The sequence below is a fragment of the Saccopteryx leptura genome, chromosome 9 (genome assembly GCF_036850995.1).
Source record: "Saccopteryx leptura isolate mSacLep1 chromosome 9, mSacLep1_pri_phased_curated, whole genome shotgun sequence".
Classification (NCBI taxonomy): domain Eukaryota; kingdom Metazoa; phylum Chordata; class Mammalia; order Chiroptera; family Emballonuridae; genus Saccopteryx; species Saccopteryx leptura.
In genome coordinates this window covers 25,991,713-26,019,392 of record NC_089511.1, presented here as the reverse complement: position 1 = coordinate 26,019,392, position 27,680 = coordinate 25,991,713, and the positions used below count along the sequence as shown (strand labels likewise).

The following is a 27,680-nucleotide window of genomic DNA, read 5'->3' as shown; positions in this document are numbered from 1 at the left end:
ATCTGTATTCAAATTGCTTCAATTGACATCAGTTGTGCCTTTTCAATGAAGAACATTGACATCTTCAGGGCGTGGGTCAGGTTTTTTGTGTCTAAACCCAGAGGCAGTGTGGTGTGCAGCCAGACACACTCCAATTCCAGTTCACATGGGCACGGCGGGGCAGAAAGAGTTGGCTGCATCCCACTCCAGACTAGCTGACAACCTTCTTGTTTCATTCCGCCTACATTTATTCAGTCTCCTGACATTCTTTTTTTTTTTTTTTTTTTTTGTATTTTTCTGAAGCTGGAAACGGGGAGAGACAGTCAGACAGACTCCCGCATGCGCCCGACCGGGATCCACCCGGCACGCCCACCAGGGGCGACGCTCTGCCCACCAGGGGGCGATGCTCTGCCCATCCGGGGCATCGCTCTGCCGCGACCAGAGCCACTCTAGCACCTGGGGCAGAGGCCAAGGAGCCATCCCCAGCGCCCGGGCCATCTTTGCTCCAATGGAGCCTTGGCTGCGGGAGGGGAAGAGAGAGACAGAGAGGAAGGAGGGGGGGATGGAGAAGCAAATGGGCGCTTCTCCTATGTGCCCTGGCCGGGAATCAAACCCGGGTCCCCCGCATGCCAGGCCGACGCTCTACCGCTGAGCCAACCGGCCAGGGCCTCTCCTGACATTCTTGTAGTCTCTCTTCTGCCTTATTTCCAGGACGTTTTTCCCCCCCTTCCACATCAAAGGTGCTCCTCACCTTAGCTTCAGACCTCCCTTTTCTCCCATCTGCTAACTCAACTCCATAACAGTGTCTAGGGGCTCAGAGTTAAGTCTTGAACAGAGACTTTTGGCATCCTCGCTGGTGTTTCTTTCCTGGGTAAGGTGGTCCGCAGCCCAGTAGCTCTTTGGAGGAGGCCAGACTCTGTGAAGTCTGGATTAGAAGTTACTCCTGGTATATTTCACTTACTTCCTGTTATAGTACTTTAAATCATGGTGTATAGTTTATAGTACATAGTAATGTTAAATTACAGTCTGTTGTGCATTCGTTACTTTGAAACATTCAGTCTCTCTGATTTAGGTGTTTATCTCAGCCTTCCATGGACATAATAACAACTAAATAACTTAGAGTCCAACGACTGAATGCAATCCATTTTCAACTGTCCCAACTTGTTTGTTCTTGTTTTCTTTTGTTTCAGTTCAGATGATGAGACACTAAAGGCACAGAGATGTCCAGGGTCAAACCCATGGGCGTAGCTGAGTGATTTTTAGAATAAACATATTGGGTTAGAGGCGGAGGTAGGGTCAGAAGCTACAGACAGCCTTTTGTTACAAGGAAAAAAATATGGTCAAAGAAGAAAACTTCCGATTTCTTCAACTGCTCACATCATTTTCGGTTTGAATCAGCTCTGCAAGTTTTATTTAGCAGCTCTCTGCTGGGCACTGCGTCAGACACTAAAAGAACTCCTCAAAATTTTGGACTTATGGCACTAACATTCTTTATAATTCAGATTCATAGACATAATGGTCTTATTTCAAATGTCTGTACAGAGTTGTATGCAAAGGACCTTGCTCTCAAAGAGGTCACAGTTGACTTTAGAATTAGACAGGTAAACACAAAATTACCCATGGTGCTATTGGTAGAAATAAATACCAGCGGAGAAGGTCAGAGGACAGGGATATTAACAGGAAAAAAATATGTCTACCTGTGGAAAACGCATGTTTAAATAGTATTTGTAACAGAAGAAAAGCAACTCTCCATTTTGTAAACAGAACTTCTTAGTTCTGTACTTTTAAAAAGCTAATGTTTACCCAGTCAAATAGTCTTACTTCCTTTTAAATGTATCAGAAAAGTAATGTCTAATTAAATATAAACATATGCGACATACAGGTAGTGACGATTTTTACTTTACCATTAGGTTTTGAGTTAATAACATTTTAGTTTAAGAGGGAACTATTCTGGAAAACATGGATATTGTAAATGGGACTGGGTTAAAAAGCTTAATGAAAGATTCCAATGCCTTTTCAGGGTTAGAGTATGTCCAATTAAAATGAGCTGCAGTTTGATTAATTGATTCTGGATGCTTCTGCTGAGCTATTACATTTGCAACTGTCTTCCAATTAATTTTCTATCAATTTACCTGCCATACTATATCAGATATAACGAATTCCAGATCTTACCAAGCACTGAGTATTTTGTTAGACAAAAGCCAAAGCTTTCTATGTGAATGACTATAACGAGTTTGTTGCCTCACATAACAGTATCCGGGCAATCACCTAAATACGCGCGCGTGCTAGGCCTGCGCGGAGACTCAGGGCGGCCAATCCTTTCATCGCGTCCCTTACTCTCAGGGAGTTAGTCTAGGTGACAGATGCTATTGTCACAGAGAACAAGCTGGCTCTCTCCTATGCCAATTTCCCAGTATTTTCCTCTACCACTTCTTGTGGCAGAAAGACCTTTAATTCGTAATGGCAAATTATTTATGTGCTGTGCTTGGATATATGAGGATTAATTGGGAACAACTGCATAATTCACCGGGGGTCTTACAGAAAGAAAAAAATCAAGATCCCCACACTTCTCTTTCAAATTCAATGTCGGGAGAGCTTGCCTGGCATTGGACAGGGCTCTCGCTGACCCCGGCACTGTGGCGGAGAAAGCAACAGGGACCCTGACCACAGACCAGCTTGGGGCATGAAAGGGACAGGGCATGTAGGCTGGGCCCTGCACGGAGTCAGGGGATCGAAGGAAAGAAGTGCTCTCCTGTACACCAGGCATCGATTGCTAGTCCTGCCCTACGCAGCCAGCCTCGGGGAAGACAGCCCTGCAGAGGCCACGGGGTTTGTTCATGTGGACTGGAAGCCCGGCTATAATCCTGCCGTGGAATAGTCCTCATGGAGCGGAACCCTGGGAGGGCTGGGAAGAGGAAGACTCTTCTCATGTTCAAGGAACCATTATGGTTGAAAGAGGCAGCTGGTATAGGCAATGCTGTCACAGGAGAACGTTCAGTCACTGTCCCCTGAACCTAAGCTGGTGGTTAAGAACACGCCCTGCTCGTAGCAGCAGCAGGAAAAGTGGGTCTGTTTAGACTTCTCCCATGTCAGAGTCACCGTGGCTCTCTGTCTGACCATGCTGAGACCTATTGTAAAGAAATGAGTTTCTGGCGATATCAGCGATACTCTCCTATCTCACAAGAGATCCCACGTGAATTCTGATGTTAGTCAGCTATCACTCAGATCTGCCCACTGCACATGCAAAAGTACACCGGGAGCCTCTGCAGCTGGCCGTGAAAAAGACATCTGAAGGAAGGGAGGAGATAATTGAAATAAATGATATGACTATATTAAAGAGAAATGTGACTGTTTTGCACTGCACTTCGGTACTAAGAAAACATATTTACTATAAAAGAAATTTGTATAAATCATCCCAACACAAGGTTATTTGGTATTCTCTCCCTGTAACTGTCCTTGAGCCTATCAAAACCGAACTGAACATAACAGGAAAATAATCTAGAATATATTATAATTAAGGACTTCTGTTCATCAAAAGACACTATTAATCTGAAAATACAATCCATAGAGATAAAGAAAAGATGTGTGTAATAAATTTCTCTGAAAAGGAATCATGCAAAATATATAAAGAATTTTTTTTTTAAAGACAACCCTGTAGAAAATGGGCAACGGATCTGAACATCTACTTCATAGAGGAGGCTATCCAAGTGGTCAACAGAGACCTGTCAGAGTCTCCTAATGCTTAACACATGCACAACTTATGACCCACTAATCCCACTCCTAGGCATACATCCAATAGAAACACAAGCATATGTTCACTGGAAGACCAGTACAAGGACACAGTGGTGACATCCAACTTGGAAAGTACACAAATGTCCCTCATTGTGAATAAGCACATCTGTGTACAGGTACTGCCCATGTCCCCAAAGATCCCCAGGTGATGTGAGTGCGCAGTTAAGACTGAGAACCAACCTTCAAAGAGTTCAACGTTAACCTCTGTGAATGGCATTCAGAAACTGCTTGCTCTAGATACTCAATAAATATTTGTAGATTTGATGCAGTTCAAATGCAGTCCAAATGACTTCTGAGACTATGTCAGGGGTCCTTACTTCTCCTTCAGGTCCTAGTCACAAAGCATTGACATGAGAGTTTTGTCTCATTTAAAAACCTGTCAGTAAAAGAATTTAGACAGCAAACAAAAATTGCAGAGCTGGTTGAATGAAAATCAATGCAGGGCTAATTTAAGAAGCTTCTAAGAAAAATGCTGAGTTTACAAACCAAAATAGAAAATGACCACTGTCACATGTCGGCTTTAAAAATGATGGATTCTTCTCTCTCTGTCATTTCCGTGGCTGGAGAAAGTTTGTGGGCGTATGATAACTTATGCTGCAACTCTGGACATTGAGTCCTCTCGGTGTTAACAAGGTCAAGGGCATATGTTTAATAAACCAATTAGTATCGTGTCACTAAACTTAAGGTGTTATGATAATGAATAGCACCTCTGAATAGTACTATTTAAGATATGTCATAAATCACACACATACAAGAAAGGGCCAAGTGAAAGAATGTACAGAGAAAAGATCAGGACAGACCCCCTGCCATAATTAGGAGCAAGGATAGAGAAAGACGGTCTTCAAATAGGTGACTCATCATTTTTATTATGAAAAACAACGTGACGGTTGAGATTTTGGGGGGGAAAGGAGGAAATGTTCACCTCCTTGGTGCTATTTATTTCTTCTACCACATTACATTAGTGTTGACTTCTCTCACTTCTTTATACAAGATTTTTTGCTCATTATTTTATTAGTGCTTCCCTTTGCGTGACATCCTACAGTAGAGATTAGTTGAAGCTAATTGTTCCGACATGTGGAAATACAGGGAATGTTAAAATCCTTCTGTTTTACACTTCCTCAGTACAGGCTACCGCTAGTTGACTCTGAAACAATTTATAATTTCCTTATTCCTATATGAATCACCATGAGCAATTGTTGCGCAGCTGAATTATGTTATTCATCACACCTTCCATTTATTTTTTGTGACTTTACTCAGAAGTTAAAGCAGTAGTCTTGCCTCAGAGATTCACGGTGAGAAGTGACTACGATTTATGACTGGACTTCAGGGGAGAGGGTGAAGCAAGCCAAGCAGAAGATACTCTGGACTCTTTCATGTTGTCCCCTGGCAAGGAGTCACTTCCAGAGACTGCGGCAGTTTTATTCTCAAAACAATGTAATGTCAATAAGCATCATCAACACAGGCCTGGCTACGGTAGCACAGTGAGAGGGAGAATATATATTCAAAACTAACATATATTCGAACATCCAGAGTGTTTTTTATATGTACATCGAAAGCGTTAATGATAGTATTTCAAACGTTTCTACATTACCCAACTCTCTACTATTTCCTACTTTTATTTGGTATTTGAAATATTTCACAACAGTTTTTATGTTTTCTGCTAAATTTTTAATGAGCAAAAAGGCCTATTTTTGGGAAAAGCTACTACATATGAGGATAATAAAAAATGTATCTTAGACGGACTAACACTAACTGAGTCTTTTAATTTTGTCCTGCATTTAAAAAAAAATTGTTTCCATACAATTTAAAACCTTATACTATTATTATCCTCTTCATTGGTGTCTGAATTTAAAAGTTTCCTTAGGAGAAAAAAGTTCTGCTGAAAACTATAGACTTACTCTTTGCAATGACATGTATTCATTCATTTGCCCCAATACTCAAATAAAAACGACAACTGTTATGCACACTTGAAAATACTGATTAGCTGTAATTATTTTTAAGATGGACGGTGAACTACAAATTAAACTCTTGAAACTGTAAGGGAAATAAAATTACCCTTTAAAATTATAACCAGAAAACCAATTATGTTGGAAGAAAGCAGGGATTCCCAGACACACAACGAGATGTCGGCTCTGGGAGCAGACGGGGGCTCCTCTGTTTGAAGTTATTAATATGCGAGGACACGGTGCTCCAGATAAGGACCCTTCTATTCATACATCTGAATTGTGCTGGCACAGAACTCATGGACCAAGAAGCCTGGGTCCTGGTGGGCAAGTGATTACAGGATGGGGTGGGATCTCACTGAAGGAGAGAAAGGAAACAAGGTACATTTTCTGGGCTGGGAAGGAGGTGTTTTTGCAGCCTGAAACGAGTGTGGATTGTAGTATGTAACATTCTGGAGTCTAGCTCATGGGGCCAGGGACAGTTTTAATCATGCTATCAATGAGGAAAGAGGAAAAAAAGCTAACTTCCGGCAAAATGAAAAACAGAAATGTCATAAGGAACCTGGAGTCCTACAAAGCAGGGCTCGCCCCCAAGGAGATGCGCTGGGGTAGGCTGTGACAATAACAGCAATAACCCTGTCATCAGCAAGCTGTGTGCACTGACATTTAAAATGTCCCGACGCTATCTGTCCTTCTCCACTTCAGCCCACACACCGTTATCCCTCCTAAGGACTACTTCCACGGTCCGCTCCGGCCCTACTCCCTCCACCCATACCCCTCGCGGCAGCAAGAGGGAAAGAGGGAAATGTCAGTTAGATCATGCCACTCCTCTGAACCCTTAGAATAAAATCCGAAGTCCTCGCCAATGCCTGTGAGACTCAATATTACCTCCACCTCATTCCGGGCCACTCGCGGCTCAAGCCGACTCCCCCTCGGGCCACACTGACTTTCTCCTCGGCCTTGATTACCCACAGCGCATTCCCACCACTCGGAGCACGTTCCCTCCCCGGGAACGCTCTTCGTTCAGATAGTCACAGGGTGTGTTTTCTGCTTGACCAGGCCTCGGTTCAAACATAAGTTCCTCAGAGAAGTCCCTGACCACCCCACTTGAAACAGAACCCTGCCAACCCGAATCACTGCCTGACTCTCATTCTGCTTTTCACTTCATAGGATTTGTCTTGATCTGAAATTACGCTCACAGACACACACATGTGCATGCTTGCACGTGTATATATATGATAAATATATATATGTATATATATATAATATATAATATATATATATGTATACAGTGTGGCTGTAAAGTCGTGGTGCACTTTTGACCGGTCACAGGAAAGCAACAAAAGACTATAGAAATGTGAAATCTGCACCAAATGAAAGGAAAACCCTCCCAGTTTCTGTAGGATGATGTGGCAGCATGTGCGCATGAGCAGATGATGACGTAACACCATGTATACAGCGGAGCAGCCCACGGCCATGCCAGTTGAGATGTGGACGGTACAGAGGAAAGTTCAGTGTGTTCTGTGGCTCACTAAATTCGAATCCGTGACCAAAGTTCAACGTGAATATCGACGCGTTTATAACGAAGCGCCACCACATAGGAATAACATTACTTGGTGGGATAAGCAGTTGAAGGAAACCGGCAGTTTGGTGGAGAAACCCCGTTCTGGTAAGCCATCAGTCAGTGATGAGTCTGTAGAGGCTATACGGGATAGCTACCTAAGGAGCCCTAAAAAATCTGTGCGTGAGCCCACATCGAACTGCACTGAATAGGTATGAAACTGGGAGAGTTTTCCTTTTATTTGGTGTAGATTTCACATTTCTATCATCTTTTATTGCTTCCCTGTGACCGGTCAAAAGTGCACCACGACTTTACGGACACACTATATATATTTTTTGTTTTGTTTTGTCTCACATTTTACTCTTTCATTGGCCGTCTCTTGTGTCCCACACTGAAATACACTCACAGGAAGGCAGAGAAGCTCTTTTTGGTCTGAGTTAAGTGTGACATTAAATTAGCTATAATTATTACTGATTTTCACTTAATTTGTGATAATTCTGCATAGCCTTTAAAATTAAAATTTAACTCCTCCTAAATCTTCCTGCAGAGAAAAAGTATTTTCATCTAGAATTTTATAAAATTCTGATTTGCTTGATAGTAATTTTGTAGATTAATATTTTGTTGTAAGTATCATTTTATTAACTTGGTTGTGGCCCTTTCCTAAGGAGCGGTCCACTCTCGTGGTGGACAAAAATACACACAAGACCCTCGTGGGGCCTTTGAACAGTCAATGACCATCCTCGACCTACGGCTGCAAGCCTTTCTTTAAAAAATCATTCCTTTTTTAAAAATAACATCACATTTACCATTTCAATTTACTCAATTACATGTAAGTAGGGAGGAGGGAACTGTGTACATAGATTGTAACTGTGTACTGTGTAAATGTAGATGTAACTTTTTTTTTAAGATTTCTCATTCTGCTTTTTCTTTTCAATGACTTTGACTTAAACATAACAAAGATTTCCGTTTTTAAAACTTTCAAGTAACACAGCCATCTGGGATTTAACATATATGAGAATGTCAAAAGCCTGCCAAAGGCCTCCGTAAAGATAAAATCTCTTAGATCCTTATTACAATTATAACACATGATCGATGGCCAAAGACTAAGTCCGTTCTCATCCAGTTTTCTGATATCGTAATAGTACTTTTATCCATTACAACCACCTGAAAGCAAATTAAGGGCTGGATTCCTATCAGACACAATATGTAGTGACTCCATTTCGATGAAGTTAAAATTCATACCAAGGATAAAAGTTCATGTGCAGGCAAACTGCAGCAGATTTCACTGAAAGATTTGAGGACTGTTTTAGCCTTTTCAATTTCCAAGAATAGTAAGGCAATTTCCTCGATCCTGACAGATTTTAAATTGCCATACACCTTCAGTTTTGGCCATCTCTCATATTTTGTAATTCAAGAAATATCTGTGTCAACTTCCTGACTGAGCTGCTAGCATGTTATTAAAAGAAAACTTATGTATTTCTTCTCATGTATTCTGTATTATGTCCATGCCCTTAAACACGTCAGTTGAGTGGCCACAAGATCATGATTAGAGTGTCCATTACACTTCCTCATAGAAGCTGTTCATGAGATATCTATCGAGTGAAAAGAAAGAATAAATGATAGAAACAATAAGTACATAAATGTATTAGAAATATCAAATATATTCTAGTCAAAAATATCACAAGTAAGCTTCATCCTTTGCGGTGAAAGAGAATTAATTCATAGACTAAGACTGTTAAGCAACAGATGATGTAATGGGGATCTCATGAATTATGTTCTAAACCACAGCTCTGAAAAATGCTTGAAATATCACTTCTGATCATTTATAATTTATCCTGATTTATAGTGTTGCTGTGTCCTTACATATATTAAAATATAGAAAAAGTGATCAAAAGAAAACTCCCTGGAACAGTGAGTTCTGTAGAGTAATTAGCCTAGATGCCAAATAACATCAATAAAACCAGAAGGATTCTACTAGCAGGTCTCTAAATACCCTGCACATGTATTTAGGTAATAAAGGAACAACATTTGAATATAAATATGAAGTGATCAGAAAACATCCCCAAAATAGACAAAATGAGAGACACCAGCAGAACTGGAGAAACTGGTCAAGCGTGGATTTTATGCACTTTGTCCTTGCTTTTATTTTTTCTGCTACTGGCACGTTTCTGACAAAAAGTCACTGGGACTTCCAAGGAGAGCTTCCCGACACCCCTGGGAACAGAGTAACCATCTCCAAGACATACTAAAAGCACTAATATTAAAATAAGCCCTGGAAAAATCATAAAGCCTATAATATTAAGAATGTAGGTTTAGGGATTAGTCAAACACAAATCTGAATATCATTTGCTAATGGATATCTCAAGGCAAGTCAGTCCCACCTTTAGTCTCAGCTATCTCAGTTGTAAAACAGGGACAGTGTCCATTTCACAGGCTGGTTACAAGGAAGGGAGGAAACACCGGGCACAGTCTGGAACACATGTTCTCAATCGTTGTTTTATTAGTCGGTATTATTTCATTGTAGCTCAGCTCTGCCCTTACAGCATACAATTAAATGACAAATGGCCTAGAACCAGAACTCACCCACAAAGAGCTGACTGTTGAGCTGCAGGAGGACGTGCCCATCAGCGGGAGCGGGCTGGGTCTTTGGGGAGAGCTGGTCCACTTGGACGGACGCCTCTTTCATGTTCCTTTCTACCCTCACGTGGTGCCACTGGTTGTCGTTGAAGTGAGTGGGTGACTGCACCGAGATTTCAAAAGGTCCATTCCCCACATCAAATGAAAATGTCACTACTGTCGGAGCTGGAAATATAAGATGTGGAGATTTTTTTTCTTTTTTTGTATTTTTCTGAAGTGAGAAACGGGGAGGCAGAGAGACAGACTCCAGCATGCACTCGACCGGCATGCCCACTAGGGAGCGATGCTCTACCCATCTGGGGCGTTGTTCCATTGCAACCAGAGCCATTGTTTTGCACCTGAGGCAGGGGCAGAGGCCATGGAGCCATCCTCAGCACCCCAGCCAACTCTGCTCCAATGGAGCCTTGGATGCGGGAGGGGAAGAGAGAGATAGAGAGAAAAGAGAGGGGAGGGGTGGAGAAGCAGATGGGCGCTTCTCCTGTGTGGCCTGACCAGGAATCGAACCCAAAACTCCCACATGCCAGGCCGACGCTCTACCACTGAGCCAGCCAGTCAAGACAAGATGTGGAAATTCTTAAAGTCAGTCTCCATTTTGGAGAGTCGAGTCTTTAACATAGTTAGTAACAGCACCAGAGCATAACAAGTGCTAAATATAAAGACAATAACTTGAATTGTATGGGAGGACCCAAGGACATCAGTGAAGAACAGACGTGGAATGAGGCAATAAAATCCATTAGCACTTTTGGAAAAAAACAAATTTTAAGAAAATCATCCTCAAGGTTAATTTTTTTATATTGATAAAAGTAAAGCTATTTAGCCAGGGCAAAATACAAACAAACAAAAAAACTACATAGCATTTTATAAAACAGCGGTTCTCAACCTGTGGGTCGCGACCCCACTGGGGGTCGCGACCCACAGGTTAAAAACCGCTGGTATAAAACAATAATTTTACAATGATTCAAAGTTTAGATAAATTTTAAAGCAGACAATATACATTTGATTTAAAATACTAATAAAATTCTAAGAGTCTATCAAAATAATATAGCTGGTTGATTTAATTAAGTAAATTTGTAATGAACTAAGAATTTAGCTTTTAAAAAAATTATTTGAATTTAAAATGCACCCTAAATTGTTTAATTTTTATTTATTTATTTTGAGAGAGAGAAAGGAAGGGAGAGTGATGAGAAGCATCAAGTCATGGTTGCATCACCTTAGTTGTTCACTGATTGCTTCTCATACGCCTTAACCAGGGGCTCAAGCCAAGCCAGTGACCCCTTGCTCAAGCTGGAGACTTTGGGCTCAAGCCAGCGACCTGAGGGTTTCCATCCTGGGACTTCAGTGTCCCAGGCTGATGCTCTATCCACTGCACCACCACTGGTCAGGCTTAAATTGGTTCTAGGGCATACAACGATTTCTTCAAATTATCACAGGTTAAATATTAAATTATTTTCTAACAGAAAAACTAATTTAATTTAATAGAATTTTTTTAAAGGGACACAGTGAAAAGTTTTGGTTGATAAAGTAGAAACACAATCCTTTAAAAATCAGTTAATGGCTCTGGCCGGCGGCTCAGTGGATAGAGTGTCATTTGGTGTGCAGACGTCCTGGGTTTGATCCCCGGTCAGAGCACCCATGAGAAGTGACCACCTGCTTCTTTCCCTCTCCTTCTACCCCTTTCTCTCTCTCTTCCCTTCTTGCAGCCAGAGGCTCAGTTGGTTTGAGCATCAGCTTCAGGAACTGAGAATAGCTTGGTTGATTCAAGCACTGGCCCCAGAGGGGGGTTGCTGGGTGGATCCCACTCAGGGCGCATGCGGGAGTCTGTCTCACTATCTCCCTTCTTCTCACTTAAAAACAAATTTTTTTTAATAAAAATAAATAAAAAAATAAATTTAAGATCATGAAAACTAGTTCAAAGATGTGCTACAAAACAGAATCCCTGAGATGTCCCTGGAAAAGAAGACTTACAGCGTAGCTCTATCCGTATGAAGTCAGTGATGCCCAGGTTCTCAAGAAACACTCCAGAGGAAGCTGTGGTCTTAAAGAAGAAAGACACGTCTGCACTGAGTTCTCCGTGGAAAGTAGGGAAATGAAGGTAGGAAGCCTCAGTATTGAAGGAAGCTGAATTCCAAAATGACCCTGGTTTAAAACACAAAGGAAAATATCCAAAAAGTATGAGGACAGATTCATAACATAAAATGAATAACATGACATTTTCTGTTTTTAGCATTTTTACTATTAAAAATATTGCTAGTTCACACAACCTTGCTTTTCTTTTTTTCTACTAACTATATCGTATCCAAGATTAGAGATTCTACAAGGACTGAAATTTGGATTCCTTCCAACAGAGGAGAGGAATGATCGCTGCAGAAATGGTCTCAATGTTCTATTTGATACAAGAAAAACATCCTCAGCCTAATTACCATCCTCTGCCAAAGTGATATGGTAAGGACCTGTCAAACATTAATTAAAGGGCTTATATTTTTTAGAACTTAAAAATTTAAACACCTAGATTCCTCAGAATACCAAAAACCCTAAAGAAGTTCCCAGTGTTTTTTTGTTCTAACACTTCTGACATACACACTTCACAGAGTTACACTTTCAGCTAATTGTTTTCATTAATGGACCTTGTGATTTTTCTAAACTGGGACTGGCATTCAAAATATCCACATTTAATTAGAGATTAAGACACTACTTACTCTGCGCTACCCTGATATTCTCATCAAAGTGCTCTTTTAATTCAAAATTATCTTTTACTTTGCTTCTTATAGTGAACTAGATATAGTACAAAAAAACGTTCTCAAAAAGGGAAAGTGTTCAAAATGAGATGAAAATGTGTTTGAGGTTGAGATATAAGTTAAGAGATCTGGAAAAAATTATGCGGACTATGTATGTATTATCTTCACCTTCCCATTCATTTTTTTGTTGTTGTTATATCTACAGATTTTCTTTTGAGAAAACATTGTGGGTCTGCGTGGAATGTATGGAAGGAATATATAAATGCAGTGGCATGAAGTGACAGGAGTGAAATCCACTGGACGTGTCTGGTTGATGAGGATCGTTATCAGAGAAATGAACTCTGCATTGCTGCTTGCACCAGCAAATTCTCAACATACCAAATATAAATACACATTCTGCGTTTTAAGCAACTGCCTCCCATACATGCCCACAACACTGGATAAATTTCTATCTAAATCAGCTTCCTGGAAGAAAGACTACAGCACTCCCCATTCACCTGCAGTTTCAGTGACCCATGGCCAATCGTGTCCCGAAAATATTCTACAGAAAATTCCGTATTTAAAAAAATCATAAGTTTTAAACAGTGTGCTACTCTGAGTAGTGTAATAAAATCTCGCCCCATCCTCCTCTGTCCCACCCAGAACGGGAGTCATTCCTTTGTCCGGCATCTATATACTACCCATCCCTTAACCAAACCACTCAGCTATCTGTTATCAGATCAGTTACCAGAGAGAGAGAAAGACTACATTCTGATAGGGTTGCAGGTGGGGGCCATGACCCCCTCCTCCCTTAAGTGGACAAAGGGACACTGAAAAACTGTCCAGGTCACTACCCCCTGGGCATCCGGGTGACTAACCCGGGTGTAGAAGGTCCTCTAGCTTACTTATGGTTAATCTTACATAAATCACTGAAAGCTAATTTTTCCCGTAACAACTACCAGCCCCCACCCTTGAATCCCCTATTTCACCCTACCTGTTAGAGAACCGGTGCTGACCTCCGCCTTAGGAGTCAGCCTGGCAGATGCCCCCTGATCAACTTTTCTTACCTGAACTCAGGTGTATTGTTGTAATTTTTCCATTATTAATTATTGGTGTTAATCTCATACCATGCCTATTTATAAATTAAGCGGTACATACAGGGTTTGGCACGATGCAGTTTCAGGCACCTACTGCGGTGGGGGTGAGGGCTACCATATTGATCTTCTAGTTAGAAAACAGCAATTGCAGATAAAATGTGGTTCATAATGCTTGCAAAGAACAGATACCTCACTAGAGTTAAGAATCACAGATTTGACTCAGCTTCTATTTGTTCCTTAGATTTTAACTTATTTTCTATAAATTGTGGACTGAAGAGCAGTGCTTTTATCTACAGCCAATCATTGCTTAACGGCAGGGATGCGTTCTGAAAAACACATCGTTAGGTGATTTTGCCCTTGTGTGAACATCCCTTATACAAACCTATATAGACGAGATGCAGTAACCTACTATTAATACATACCTAGGCTCTACGGTCAAGCCGGTCGCTCTGAGGCTACAAACTTGTAAAGCATGTTATCGTACTGAATACTGTAGGCAATTTTAACACAATGGTAAGCACCTGTGTATGTAGCCATGTCTAAATATAGAAAAAGTACAGTAAATGTTTGGTATAAAAGTTAAAAAATGGCACACCTGCCTAGGGTACATACCATCAGTGTAACTTTCAGGACTAGAAATTGCTCTGGCGGAGTCAGTGACTGAGTGGAGAGTGAATGTGAAGGTCTAGGTCATTGCTGGACACGGCTGTACCCGAGTCAGTGACTGAGTGGAGAGTGAATGTGAAGGCCTAGGTCATTGCTGGACGCTGCTGTACCCCTTTATTCACTGTCCCACAACCCCCACCCCCAGCCTCGCTTCCACTGGACAGTCAGAGCATCAAAGCTGCCGGCGCTGCTCCAGGCACCGATGTGGGCTGGCTGACTGGGCAGACTGAGTGGCAGCTGGCTGGGTCAGGCACAGAGCACCACGATAGTGACCGTGAGGAGGAGCAGAAAGGGGGCCGGGGATCAGCAGCAAGGAGAAATCCAAATGGGGAGAGAAGGGACGACAGGGTTGTCATGGCCACGTGTTTGTGGCTACTGCACTTGGAGCATGGTCAAGTGAAGGAACTCTGTGGCACCAGAGGGGAGAGAGGTGGAGGGAGTAAAGGGTAAAGGCTGGCCGAAGAAGATGTGACTCTGGGTGGTGGGCACACAATGCAACATACAGACAGAATTGTACGCTTGAACCCTATGTAATGTTATCAGTCACTGTCACCCCAATACATTTCATCTGGAAAGAAATAAAGAGGGTTATCTTACATGCAGAGGGTGTAGAACCAAAGACTCACTATTTTGACTTTGGAAATTTGTTTCTGGTTCCACTGATGCTACCTGGCATGAAGGGCTCTCCCTGGCACTGAACTGATGGGAGAAAGCAAACTTACCTATGCTTTACATCCTTATGGCCTGAAAACATTTCCAAAGTACAGGGCCAGGCTGGCTCCACACAACCAGAGGAAACTTGCACTAACGGGGCAGTGGCACTTCATTAATCCTTGTAAAGGTAGCTCCTGTGGACCTGTGTCCTTGTACAGGGTCTTGGGTCCTCATAAAAAGAATTTGCAGCCATGCACTCTGAAGACCATCCAGCTAGATCTGGGAGGGCCGTGACGCCCTTGGAATATGTAGCACTGAGGGACGGGCTCCCGTGTGCTAAAACGGGTTGGTGGCCGAGTGACTGGATGTCATCTATGCGCTCAATATTGAGGTACAGTGAGTGTGAGGGGATCTACTGCAAAGCCCCACAGATACTGTTCCTGTTGGAGAAAAGACAAAGGTCCTCCTGAACCACACACCTTTGCATTTCTCACAGGAGTTCAGCTCCATTATAATCTTACAGGACCACTGTCTCATAAGTGGTCCATCATTGACTCAACTGGCATTATGTGGCGCGTGACTATATTTTATTCTTTGTTTTTCTTATGGATCTAACTCAAAAGTCAATTTTCAGATCATATGTAGATACTTTTAGAGTTAAATCTATTCAGCTAAGAATATACTCTGAGGCCTTTTTTTTAAATCCCTATGGCCATGTGAAACTGTGCATTATCTGAATATGTCAAGCCTACCCCTTATTTTCACTTTCCAGTGATTTCTAATCTCAGACATTTTTATCTCTAGGAAAGAATGCAAGAAAATGCAAAATATCAAGTCAAGGATAACACATTTGCATTCTTAAAAGTTATGTGACCTGGGCCCTGACCGGTTGGTTAAGTGGTAGAGCGTCAGCTCAGCGTGTGGAAGTCCTGGGTTCGATTCCCGGCCAGGGCACACAGGAGAAGCGCCCATCTGCTTCTCCACCCTTCCCCCTCTTCTATCTCTCTCTTTCCCTCCCGCAACCAAGGCTCCATTGAAGTAAATTTGGCCCAGGTGCTGAGGGTGGCTCCACGGCCTCTGCCTCAGGCACTGGAATGGCTCCGGTTGCAACAGAGTGCGCCCCAGATGGGCCGAGCACCACCTCCTAGTGGGTATGCTGGGTGGATCCCGGTAGGGCACATGAGGGAGTCTATCTCTCTGCCTCCCTGCTTCTCACTAAAGAAAAATACAAAAAAAAAAAAAGTTATCTGACATGTTTTTAGAAATTAAATGCCTTTCTGTTAAAATATTACATTATGAAAATTAAAATAAAGCTATGACTTTAAATTATGAAATATTATTAAATCTGACTTATTTGGTCTGAATAGAAAGAAAAACACCCAAAATGACTTAAAGGACTAACTTAGATAATACTACCATAAGACACAATATTTCATTTATTTCATTTTTATATTACAGCTGACCTAATAAAGCATCCTATAGGAGGCTTTGGGGAACTGATGGAAACAGAGGAACAATTCTTTGAATTGCTGCTATCTTTATAATGAATGTTTTCGTAGTAATGAAAACAATTTATTACCTTTGGTAGCTTAAACACTCACACACATCACAGTAGCTGTTTCATCTAGTTAGCAAACCTTATTTTATAGATTCATACTAGATAAAAATTGAACTGAGAATATTTTATTTTGAAGGAGAAATTGCTGCTAATTCAAAATAATGATAAAGAAAACTAAGGCCAATATTTCTATGATCAAATAACGTCCTGCGATCTCAGCTCTTTACAGACTGTTGTAAGAAGCACCAGGAGGGTCTGGACTCCTCAGAGAAAGGAAGAGCGGGAGTGGGCAGAGGCGAGTGGAGCCCCGCAGGCGGGTTGGCAGGAAGCAGCGGGTTTGAAGAGAGGAATCCTTGGCTATGGTGCTTCTTACAAAATAAAATCCTTAAACCGAGCCAGTAGTAGATCTGAAGGCATCATTTATTCAACTGTATGAATGCTGGTCGGGAGAGTAAGATCCCCTTGTACCATCCCAGCCAAAACAAATCATGATGTGTTTATTCTAAGAAATTAAGAATGACTAATAATAAAAGTAATGAATAATTAATGTTTTAAGTTCAATTCAATAGAGGGTACTAGAGATTTTGAAAGAGACCTTCATGAATGCTGCATTTTATCTTTCCAGAATTAAAAAAAAAAAAAAAAACTGTAATGGATAGCAGGATCCATGTAGTTATTTACTTAGAAGAGGAAGATGTGCTAAGTATTTAATTACATACATAAATTAAAAAGAACTCATTTAGGAAAATTAAGGTAGTAGGCTGTTAAGATTATAAATAACCTTTAAAACATTTGTTTTGCTAAACTTTTATTGATAGTGTTAATATCCTGTTAAAAATAACTTATAAAGACGCAAAGTAGATTAGTGGCTTCCTAGCTGGGGAGACAGGGCTACGGATGACAGGGGTAATGAAATGTTCTAAAATTGATCCTAACCGTTATCCAATGCTGAGAATACACCAAAAGCCATTGATTAGTTCGCGCTACATGGCTAAGTTGCATGGTATGTGAATTAGACCTCAATAAGGCTGTTTGAAACAAAAGAACAGATTTTCAAAACATAATTTTTAAGAAAATGCGTTATAAAAGATCAAAATGTGTATGATGTGTTCACCCTACCTTTCTTTTTTTAAAGCACTTAATTGATGACCATGTTAAACCTGTACAATTTAATGTATACAATTCAGTTCATAATGCCCATATTTTAATTGGATTGCTTTTATTTTTCACTGTTGACTTTTGAGGGTTCTTTGTGTAGTCCAAATATTAGTCCTGTGTCAATTCTCAGCTCTCATTTTACTTGATTTATCAACAGCAATTAATATACATAGTTGATTCTCTTTCCCTTTTAGAAACACTTTCTTCACATTCTCAGTTCCCTTTCTTCCTCCTATGACCTCAGCCTATCAATGTCTGAGTGCTCAGGTCCTGTCATTATGCTTCTCCATCCACAGTAACTACTGCTGGTCCATCTCAGAGCTTTAAATATGCTGATGACTTAAAAATATGTATGTGAAGCCTGGACTTTACAAACTAATAATTCCACATTTCTATCTAAATGTCTAATGGCTTATCGACTTTGTTAGGTTCAAAAATTGCATCTTGGTATTTCTCTGCAACTCCTTGATCCCAGCAGGAATCCCCTCCATCTCAATTAATGATCATTCTATGCCACTAATAGATAGACTAAACACCTTGTTGTTATTCTTGACTATTCCTTTTGCAATCTACATCAATCCATCAACAAATTGTATTGCTCTTCTGAACTGTAATCATACTACAGCTATGATCATTGTGCCCTTGGCCTGAGCCACCATTATCCTTCAGATGGGATGGTGATATGGTCTCATCAATGGTCTCCTTGTCTCAGCTTTACCTTGATCAAGGTCATTAAATTATAAGTTAGATTACACCACAATTCTTCCCAATCTCTCTAATGTTTTCCGATCTCATTCAAGACGAAAAATAATTTTCAGCCTGACTTGTGGTGGCCCAGTGGATAGAACGTCAGCCCAGGATGCTGAGGGCCCTGGTTTGAAACCCCACGGTTGCCAGCTAGACTGCAGGCTTATCGGCTTGAGCAAGGACCTGGCAGGTTGAGCATGGGATCACAGACATGATCCCAAGGTCACTGGCTTGAGCTTAAGGTCGCTGACTTGAAGCTCAAGGTCGCTGGCATGAGCAAGGGGTCACTGGCTCAGCTTGAGCCTTGGGTCAAGGCATGCATGAGAAGCAATCAATGAACAACTAAAGTGATGCAACTATGAATTAATGTTTCTTATCTTTCTCTGCCACCCCCTCCCTGTCTCTCCCTTTCTAATTAAAATAATCAGAAAAATTCTCCATGATCTGACCCCAGTTTCCTCTCTGACTTCTACAACCACTCTCCTCTCTGCTCACTCTGCTCAAACATTGATCATTTTGCTGTCCCACGAGCACGCCAGTGACAGTCCCGTTTCTGTGTGGTTCCTCTGGCTTGTCCCAGTCTAAGGCACTCTTTCACAGATAGACACTCCTTGCTCCCTCATCTCCTTCAGGTTTTTATTCAAATGCCACCTTTTCAGTGAGCATTTAAAACCATCCTCTTTAGAACGTCTGATCCAACCCCACTCCTGCCTCAACTATATTGACTTCACGACACTTCCTACCACCTATCACACCATATGTTTGACTTACTTGTTTATCGTTTATCCTCCCAAGACAACTCAAACTCCAAGAATACATAGTTTTGTCTATTTTGTTCACACACTCTCTTTCTCTCTAGATGTGAGGAAGACACTGTACAATGTATGGGCTTAATAAATATGTTAATTAAATGATGATTTCTTTGTCAAAGTAGCAATCAGAAAGCTTAGAGTAACTGTTCCCTGTTTTGTTGTATCATATGTATCTCAATAAATACACTCAAATTCTTTGGTAAATAAGTAGGAAATGGTGCCCTGGCCGGTTGGCTCAGCGGTAGAGCGTCGGCCTAGCGTGCGGAGGACCCGGGTTCAATTCCCGGCCAGGGCACATAGGAGAAGCGCCCATTTGCTTCTCCACCCCTCCGCCGCGCTTTCCTCTCTGTCTCTCTCTTCCCCTCCCGCAGCCAAGGCTCCATTAGAGCAAAGATGGCCCGGGCGCTGGGGATGGCTCTGTGGCCTCTGCCTCAGGCGCTAGAGTGGCTCTGGTCGCAATATGGCGACGCCCAGGATGGGCAGAGCATCGCCCCCTGGTGGGCAGAGCTTCGCCCCATGGTGGGCGTGCCGGGTGGATCCCGGTCGGGCGCATGCGGGAGTCTGTCTGACTGTCTCTCCCTGTTTCCAGCTTCAGAAAAATGAAAAAAAAAAAAAAAAAAAGTAGGAAATGGGAGATAGAAAAGAGAGGAAAAGAATATGAGGAGGAGAGAATAATAAGGTGGAGAAACTTCAGGAAAAATTAAATAAAAGAAAACTCAAAGAAAGAAAATAAATTATAAAAATAAAAATGAAAAAAATTCTTAATTGTGGAGGATTATCAGACACAGTCGAGCTTGCAAAATTATATTATATGAATATTTGCTATAATGAATTATCCTTCCCTCTTTTTAATGGTTTCTATGTCTGCCAAATGGAACAGAACTCTGTCAAACAGAAGAGAAGTTAAACAAATCACTAGTCAATATCTTTTTCCAGTTAAGAACATAACCTCTGTAAAGTTATTTATTGCCTACATGCACCTTTGATTATTTAATGCATTCTGGGCAGCTGTGATTTCTCAGACAGCTGGATGAGTCAATACAGCCAAAATGAGAAAAATAATTTCATTGACAAGAATTTCTGAGAACAATGAACAAAACAATCTGTTATAATTATTTAAGTTTTTGGGATGCTCTGATTAGATATAAATATAAAAATTAACTGAGACGGAACATATTTAATAAAATAAGCCAAAAAATTCAAATGCCAAAGAAATAAAAATACTACCTTGTTCAGATTAATGAGCTAAGGGCAAAAATGGAGATCGTGCTTGCAACAACTCTTCTAACGGCTTATAAAATGTATGTATGCATTTTAGCACATCATGTCCTGTTCCAGGAAAAATTAGTATCAAGGCACAACACGGATATGCACCCTTGTTAAGTTACTGACCTTAAAGGATAATTATTACTTAAATTATTTAGTCAGAAAAAGCAAGTCACCTACACGGTGGAAAAACCAGTTAGGCCCAGAACTTTCCACAGCAACATTCAAAACCTTCCATACTGAAGGTAAAGGAGTGCTGTCCACAGATTTCTGAGACGAAGAAAATGTACCCAGCCTAACCCTGGTTACATGTTAAGGCAACAGGCAGACATTCTCAATTTTCAAAAAGTTCTGAGAATAAAGCACACACAAGTCCCTTTGATGAAAAATAAAACTCTCCTTCATAAATATAGCCCATCAAAAGGTATCTAGGTAAACTGTGGAGGACAAGATGGCTGCCTCTCCAGTGCAGGAAGAGGGAGAGGACGCACAAACTGGAGGAAGTCACAGAGCATCTCTCGAAACTGTTACACCAGTTTCTTAAAAGATTAACTGTAGTATTACTCCATAATGCAGAAGTTCCAATCCTAGATTCTTATGCAAGAGAAGTAAAAACATATGTTCACAAAGAACTTACACATAGATGTTCACATCAACATTGTTCATGATAGCCCCAATGTAAAACTAATCCAATGTCTATCATTGACTAATAGATAAACAAAATGTGGTGTATCCAAACAATGGGATATTATTTGGTCATAAAAAATAATGAAGTATCGGTAGATGCTACAACGTGGATAAACTTTGGCAAGAGTGCACTAAGTGAAAGAAGCCAGACACAAAGTTCACACACAGGACGTGACCAGAATAGGCAAGTCCGCAGAGGTGAAAAGAAGATCCATGGCTGACTAAGGTTGGGGAGGGGTGTCAGGGAACAGGGCAGTGTCTGCTAAATGGGTCCAAGTTTAGGTGGGGAATGATGAAAATGTTCTAAAATTGACTGCGGTGATGGTTGCACAGTGATGTATAATATAATAAAATAAATATAGTAAAATAATTAAATATCCTAAAATCTGATTGGATTATATACTTTAGATTGCATATTTTAAACAGGTGAATTGTAGGGCATGTGAATTACATCTCAATAGAGCTGTTACCAAAAAAACAAGATAAAGTCAAACCAGCCAAGTTTGGTTTCGATTTCTGAGGCAACAAATATTCTCGAGCATGTGCCAGCTCAGGAAATGCAACCCTCATGAGTCTTTCCGGGGGAAACAAATTGAAAAGATCAACTACCTGACAATGCAACCCAAGGAGAAATAAATCAAAATAAAAATCATTCAAGAATAGAGAAGCTCTGATGATAGAACTAGCTTAGCACTAAAAAATAAACAGCTAGATGATGATGGCCAACCTAGCAAAAACTGGAAGGTGGGGAGACTTAAAAAGATGAGAGGATACAGGAGTGCTGATTTCCCCACTTCTCAGAATGGGTCGATACTGTCTAAAATGGAAAAATTAGTTTAATAACCAACTCTATAACCTTTTAAAAATTTTATAATTTTTTTTAAGTTTTGAGGGATCACTCTAGTATATTTTTATCAGATATATAAATAATATAAAGCAATGCTTTTAGCTTCATTTCAGCTTCTCCTTTCTTCTTCAATTTCAATTAATAAAGTTTTAGAAATTTATTTCTAAATCTCTTTTTCTGTTTTTCTGTCTAGGGCAGTGGTGCTCAAGCTGGAGCAATTCTGCACCCCTGGAGACGCCTGGAAACTGCCGAAGGTACGTTAGGTGGAATGGCGCTGCTGGCACCGAGCGGGCAGAGGCCAGCAATACTGCTCCATGCCTACAATGCACAGGACGGCCCCCAGCCGTCACAAGCTCAAGGCTGGGAAACCCTACACTAGAGATCTAGCGATGTCTAGAATAATACTCACTGGTATTCATCTGGACTTCTGAATAGTGTGACTCCAGGTGATTATTATACTCTTTTCTTTGAGATTTCTGTGTATCTTAAAATTTTATCATGATTATAAAAATGAGACTCAGAGATATGGACAAGAGTGTGGGGGTTATGGGGTGGGGGGAAGAGAGGGAGGAGGTTGGGGGGAGGAGAGGGGCATAAAGAAAACCAGTTAGAAGGTGACGGAAGACAGTTGGACTTTGGGTGATGGAAATGCAGCATAATCAAATGTCAAAATAACAGAGATATTTTCTCTGAATATATGTACCCTGATTTATCAATGTCACCCCATTAAAATTAATTAAAAAATAAAGATTTTATCATGATTATATAACAATTGAAACATTAATGCTTAATATTTAAAACAAATAAAATTGTATATGTATATAATATTTTCAGGAAAGGATATAATTATAGTCCTGAAAATTATTAGGATTCCTACTCTCAAAAAAAAATGAACATCTTTTTGAAAGTGCTAGAAAGAACTTTTGTTCCCTCACATTTGTGCAATTTCTTAAATATAAATTACTAGTAACACAAGTCTTTTCTGAAGAATAGAAATGAAACAAAGCAAAAAAGGCAGCAAAATATTTTTTTTTCTCTGAAGAAGAAGAGTTTCAGTTTTAGAATGGTATTATATTACTTAAAAAGTGAAGGGCAGTGAGTATTAGTAGTAACTAAAATCGGGTGCTTATTGAAAGCACCCTCCACAAGCCCGAGTGCAGCGGTGAGAGATGGCTCAGCTGGAACGAGGAGCCCTTTGTACTATGTGACTTTTTCATCAGAACAAGTCTTTCAAATATGACCGACTCCTCCCATTAAAAGTAAATATTTGCATATTGTTTAATTGCCTATACAATCAAAAACTTATTCCTATCTCTCACAAATAATTCACTATCTGTAGGTTTCTTGAGCTGCAGGTGATAGATCATTCTTCTTCTTTCATAAACTATTCAATATTTATTACCTTTCATGTAACAGGTAATGTACTAGGTACCAGGAACACAATAATAAGTGAACAATGGACCTGCTCTCGAGAGGCTTGAACATAATGAAAAGGCATTATGAGAAATATGTTCAACCTTCTTTGAAAATGTCGGACCCAGTATTCTAGAGACCCGTAGAAGGCTTCCTGGAGGAAGATTCTGAAGCCGAGGGTTTTCAGCAAGAGGACTGGGGAGATTTTGCAGATGAGGAGGAGCAAGTGAAGAGGAAACGGAGCCAGACACTATTAGCGGTCCCTGAGTTCTCCCTGTGCGGTGGGACCTACAGAGGCAGGGCGATCCCAGCAGGTGGCTTCCTGATGGGTGTTCAGAAACATTTAACCCCGTGTCCGATACTGGACTACTCTTTTCCTGAGCGTTTGAGGAGAGCTCTAATATACTGCAGCGACAGCTGGCATGCTCTCCAGGTAGTGTTTATGCATCCTGAAGTTGGGGTGTTGCTGAGTGCCTCAAAAATGAAGATGTCCCCACTGCTCCTGGGAGAGTGAGTAGGAAGGAAGCACAGGAGTCAGCCCCCCAGTTATAACCCATAATTTACAAATTAAATTATTTATAATTCATTTTCATATTCATAAATAAATTAAGTCATTAAGGACAATATTTACTAAGTGTTATATCTGCAGCACATCAAAGGCAGCTTTATCATTCACATCTGTCATTCTTTGGGTAAAACACCTAACGGTGTTATCAATGGCTTCTGACATCAAGAAATAACAGCAGCAGTAAGACTGAATTTCAGAACCATCTACATATTTAAAAAAATAAAAAGATGGACTTGGTAAAAGATTAATTAGGAGTTGGCTCACGTCTGGTACCAGTAAGTCTCATACTTATTTTTGTTTATTTGTCTTACTTTCCTAGAAAAATAGGCTTGATATAAAATTTACAACACCTCTAGTTGGTGTGATGAAACCAAAATATTATTATTATTTTTTATTCTCATCTTTTCCTTTTTCTTCAAAATCTAAAATTCCTTGTCTCAATAAAGGGTACTGGCATCCTTACTGGTCGCAGTGCAGGGTCCTGGCAGCTTCACTGAACCCAGAAAGCTGAAGATCAGCCCCACACCCTTTCAGCCTCCATTTCCACCTAAATCACACTGCATGCAGCTCCCCCTGAGCCCCTTCTTTAAGCTGCACGCCAGCCGTTGCTCAGTTCAAGCCCTCTTCATTTTCCCTTGTCTTCCATCAAAGGTTATTCTGTGGCTCTTCAGGTTTATAACTGGTCTTCATGCTTCCATTTGGATCGTGAAGGTTATGCTATGTCTCAGCCTTAAATTATTCAATGTTCCAGTCCTTGTGCCTTCCAGATAATGTCCACAATAATACCTTTCTTCTGCTTATATGGCCCACAGTTCATGGTCCCATGTCTAAAAGCCTGATCTAGCTGCACAGTCTCACTTGTAAAGAAAAACAATGTGCCCAGAGCGTTTCATCTTCAGGGGAACAGGTTTCCCAGAGAGACAAAAGGGGGTGCCCGTTTTTCTGCAGCCATTGCTCTTCTACAGAGAAAATAACAAAGCGCCATTCATACAGAATTGTCTCTGACCTCATGTGGGGTGAGCCTCAACCCAAAAATAGAGACAAGAAGGCCAAGGAAAGCTCTCAGTTACTGTTTTATTAGTAAGTAAGAAATTAATGAGCGGGTCTCTAAATACATCAACTGTTTGTAAATTCTTACCCTGAATGTTGACATCCTCCCCTGTATCTCCACGGTCACAAACATTCAATGTTCTAGTTTCCCAACCTCAGCACCATGGACGTTTTGGACCAGATCATTCTTCATTATAGAGCGCTGCCCTGCGCACTGTGGGGCACTCAGAAGCATTCCGGGCCTCCCCCTCCAGATGCCAGTAATATCCACCCCCACCCCCAACCACCACTACCACCACTCTGACAGCCCAGAATGTCTCCAGATACTGCCAGGCACCCACTGAGCAGGGAACACCACCCCGATGGAGAATCACAGCTCTAAGTGGGAAGGTGCTGTGTGCTTAAGTTCATGGCAGGAAGTTTTTGAGAAAGAAACCCTAAAGGAGTGAGTAGGTAGTGACCTCATTCAAAGCAGACCGATTCCCCAGGCATCGTGGCAGGTGAAAATAAGGGGGAAGGAGGAAGCCAGCCCGAGCTCCCGAAGGGTTAAGATCCGGGAAAAGTGCATGGGACGTATAAAATATTTATAATTTCCCTACAGTCACACGGAGGTGCTGCGCTGCCCTGGATGCATCTGAGTTTACAGCCTCATCTCTCTGCACATAATTTTTCTCTCCATGAAATAGCCTGTGTCATCTTCATGCGATTGCATAAGGTCCACTGGCAGAGCAGGAAGTTGAGATGATAAAGGTTGGGGACGGTAGGTATAATGGCAGACAGTTTTTTTTACAATGTACATATAAACTTTTATAGCCCGGTATCAGCTTTGCTTTTTAACTAAGCAACTTTGGCTACGTGTCCCTGTAAATCCAATGAATTGTCAGATCATCTCTTCCTCTGTTGAGCCCCTAGAATAAAATTTTATTTTAGTGTATGCTTTTAAAGTGAATAGATATTTCTTCTATTTCCATTTTAAGTTTTGGGGAAACTAAAAGCTTAAATAATTAATGACTCAAACTCTAAAGACCTAACTGATTTCAGAGAGCTTATGAACGGGTACACATGCTCATTTCATTCCCTGATGAAAATATATATTTCCTGTGTAACTCCACTTGAGTTGTAAAACTCTGGTTTCAAGTGTTAAGAAAATTGAATGCACACAACAGCATGTCCCATTGAGTGAAACACACACACACACACTGAAAAAATGAGATTAAAAGTTGAAATATGCTTGATTATACTGACATTTGATTCCATTTCTAATTTTACCCCGGGCTCAACAACAGGAAACTAACATACATTGTCAACAATTTCGTGTAGTGCCGAGGCTCTCCCATGTGGATAACAGCAGTCAGCAATCTGAGAATGCTGGAATGTGCTTGTGAACCAGTCACCGAGATGCTCAGCCACGTCCTTCCCCTGGATCGTAAGACGGCTCGCTGTGCCAGCATTTATTACAGGGCTTTACACTCTATAGGGGTATTTTCTTTGTCGACTGACTAAAACAAAACTTCAGACCTTCCTTATGAGTCTCCACAATAAAGGTCTGATTAATTATTTTATGACACAAACATGATTCTTAAGTGACTCAGATTCATTAACAACGTGCTGCGCCCACTTACGGTCTCCTCGGCAGAGCAGTGGCCCCAGTTTATAAGCTGCTTCTGAATGTGGCCGGCCCGTGTCTGTAATCACTATCCTAGTGACTGGCAGATGTTCTTTATAAGAAAGGAATCCAGTGTCATTGGTCCTGAAAAATAATGACAACAGAATTCTTAAAATTACTCTGATTAACATAATTATCAAATAAACAATAGGCCTTACTTATTACATTTCAAAGCCAAGATGTTCTGAGCTAAATTTGCACACACCAGAGTAAGGATCAAACTGACCATTGGAGCAGATAAAAATATAGCAACACTTTTATTCTCTTGCAGACAATATAGTTGGTGATTTTTAAATTCAGTTGGCCATTTTCTCCCTCAAGGTGGTTTTAGCGATAAGTCTTGTTAGTAAATTGTAATATCTGCTTTATTGATTACAAAATGCATCCTTAATTTATAACAGTCTTAGATTTTATATTGTATTACTTAATATAAAATGTCAGAGGCTTACAACAGGATAATTTCTCTAGCACTCCCCCCAGTACACACATATACTTGCTCTTTGTGCTGCTGTTATAAACTTTATAATTCAACAGTGAATTATAATTTGTTTTTTATTTAGAGAGGAATTTATATGTAGTGACATATTCACAATTTCCATTTTCTTTACTCCTTCCTGAATTTCTGAGTTTGCATTTGGTGTTACTCTCTTAGCCTGAAGAATATCTGTTTGTATTTCCGACGGTGCAGCTCTGTTGGCAACAAATTCTCTCAGCATTCATTCAATTTGAAAAGAACTCCATTTTATAATAGTTTTTGTTTAAAATAGAATTCTAGGTCGACACCGTTTTTTCTTCCAGCGCGTTCAAGATATCCTTCCATGGACTTCCGGTGAGAGGTCAGCCTTTACAAGTATCCTTGTGCCCT

General features: G+C 40.7%; 1 protein-coding gene across 3 annotated transcripts in view; it reads right to left on the bottom strand.

Annotated features, from left to right (window-relative positions):
- The window catches only part of CNTNAP4 (contactin associated protein family member 4), a 313,756-nt gene that overhangs the window by 29,094 nt on the left and 256,982 nt on the right, over nt 1–27,680 (bottom strand). For all 3 annotated transcript variants that reach the window (XM_066349003.1, XM_066349002.1, XM_066349004.1), the window contains 3 exons: nt 26,772–26,899; nt 11,878–12,048; nt 9,859–10,077 (listed from right to left, as the gene is read on the bottom strand). In XM_066349003.1, coding sequence (XP_066205100.1) covers nt 9,859–10,077; nt 11,878–12,048; nt 26,772–26,899 — 518 coding nt within the window. The remainder of the gene's footprint in view (nt 1–9,858; nt 10,078–11,877; nt 12,049–26,771; nt 26,900–27,680) is intronic.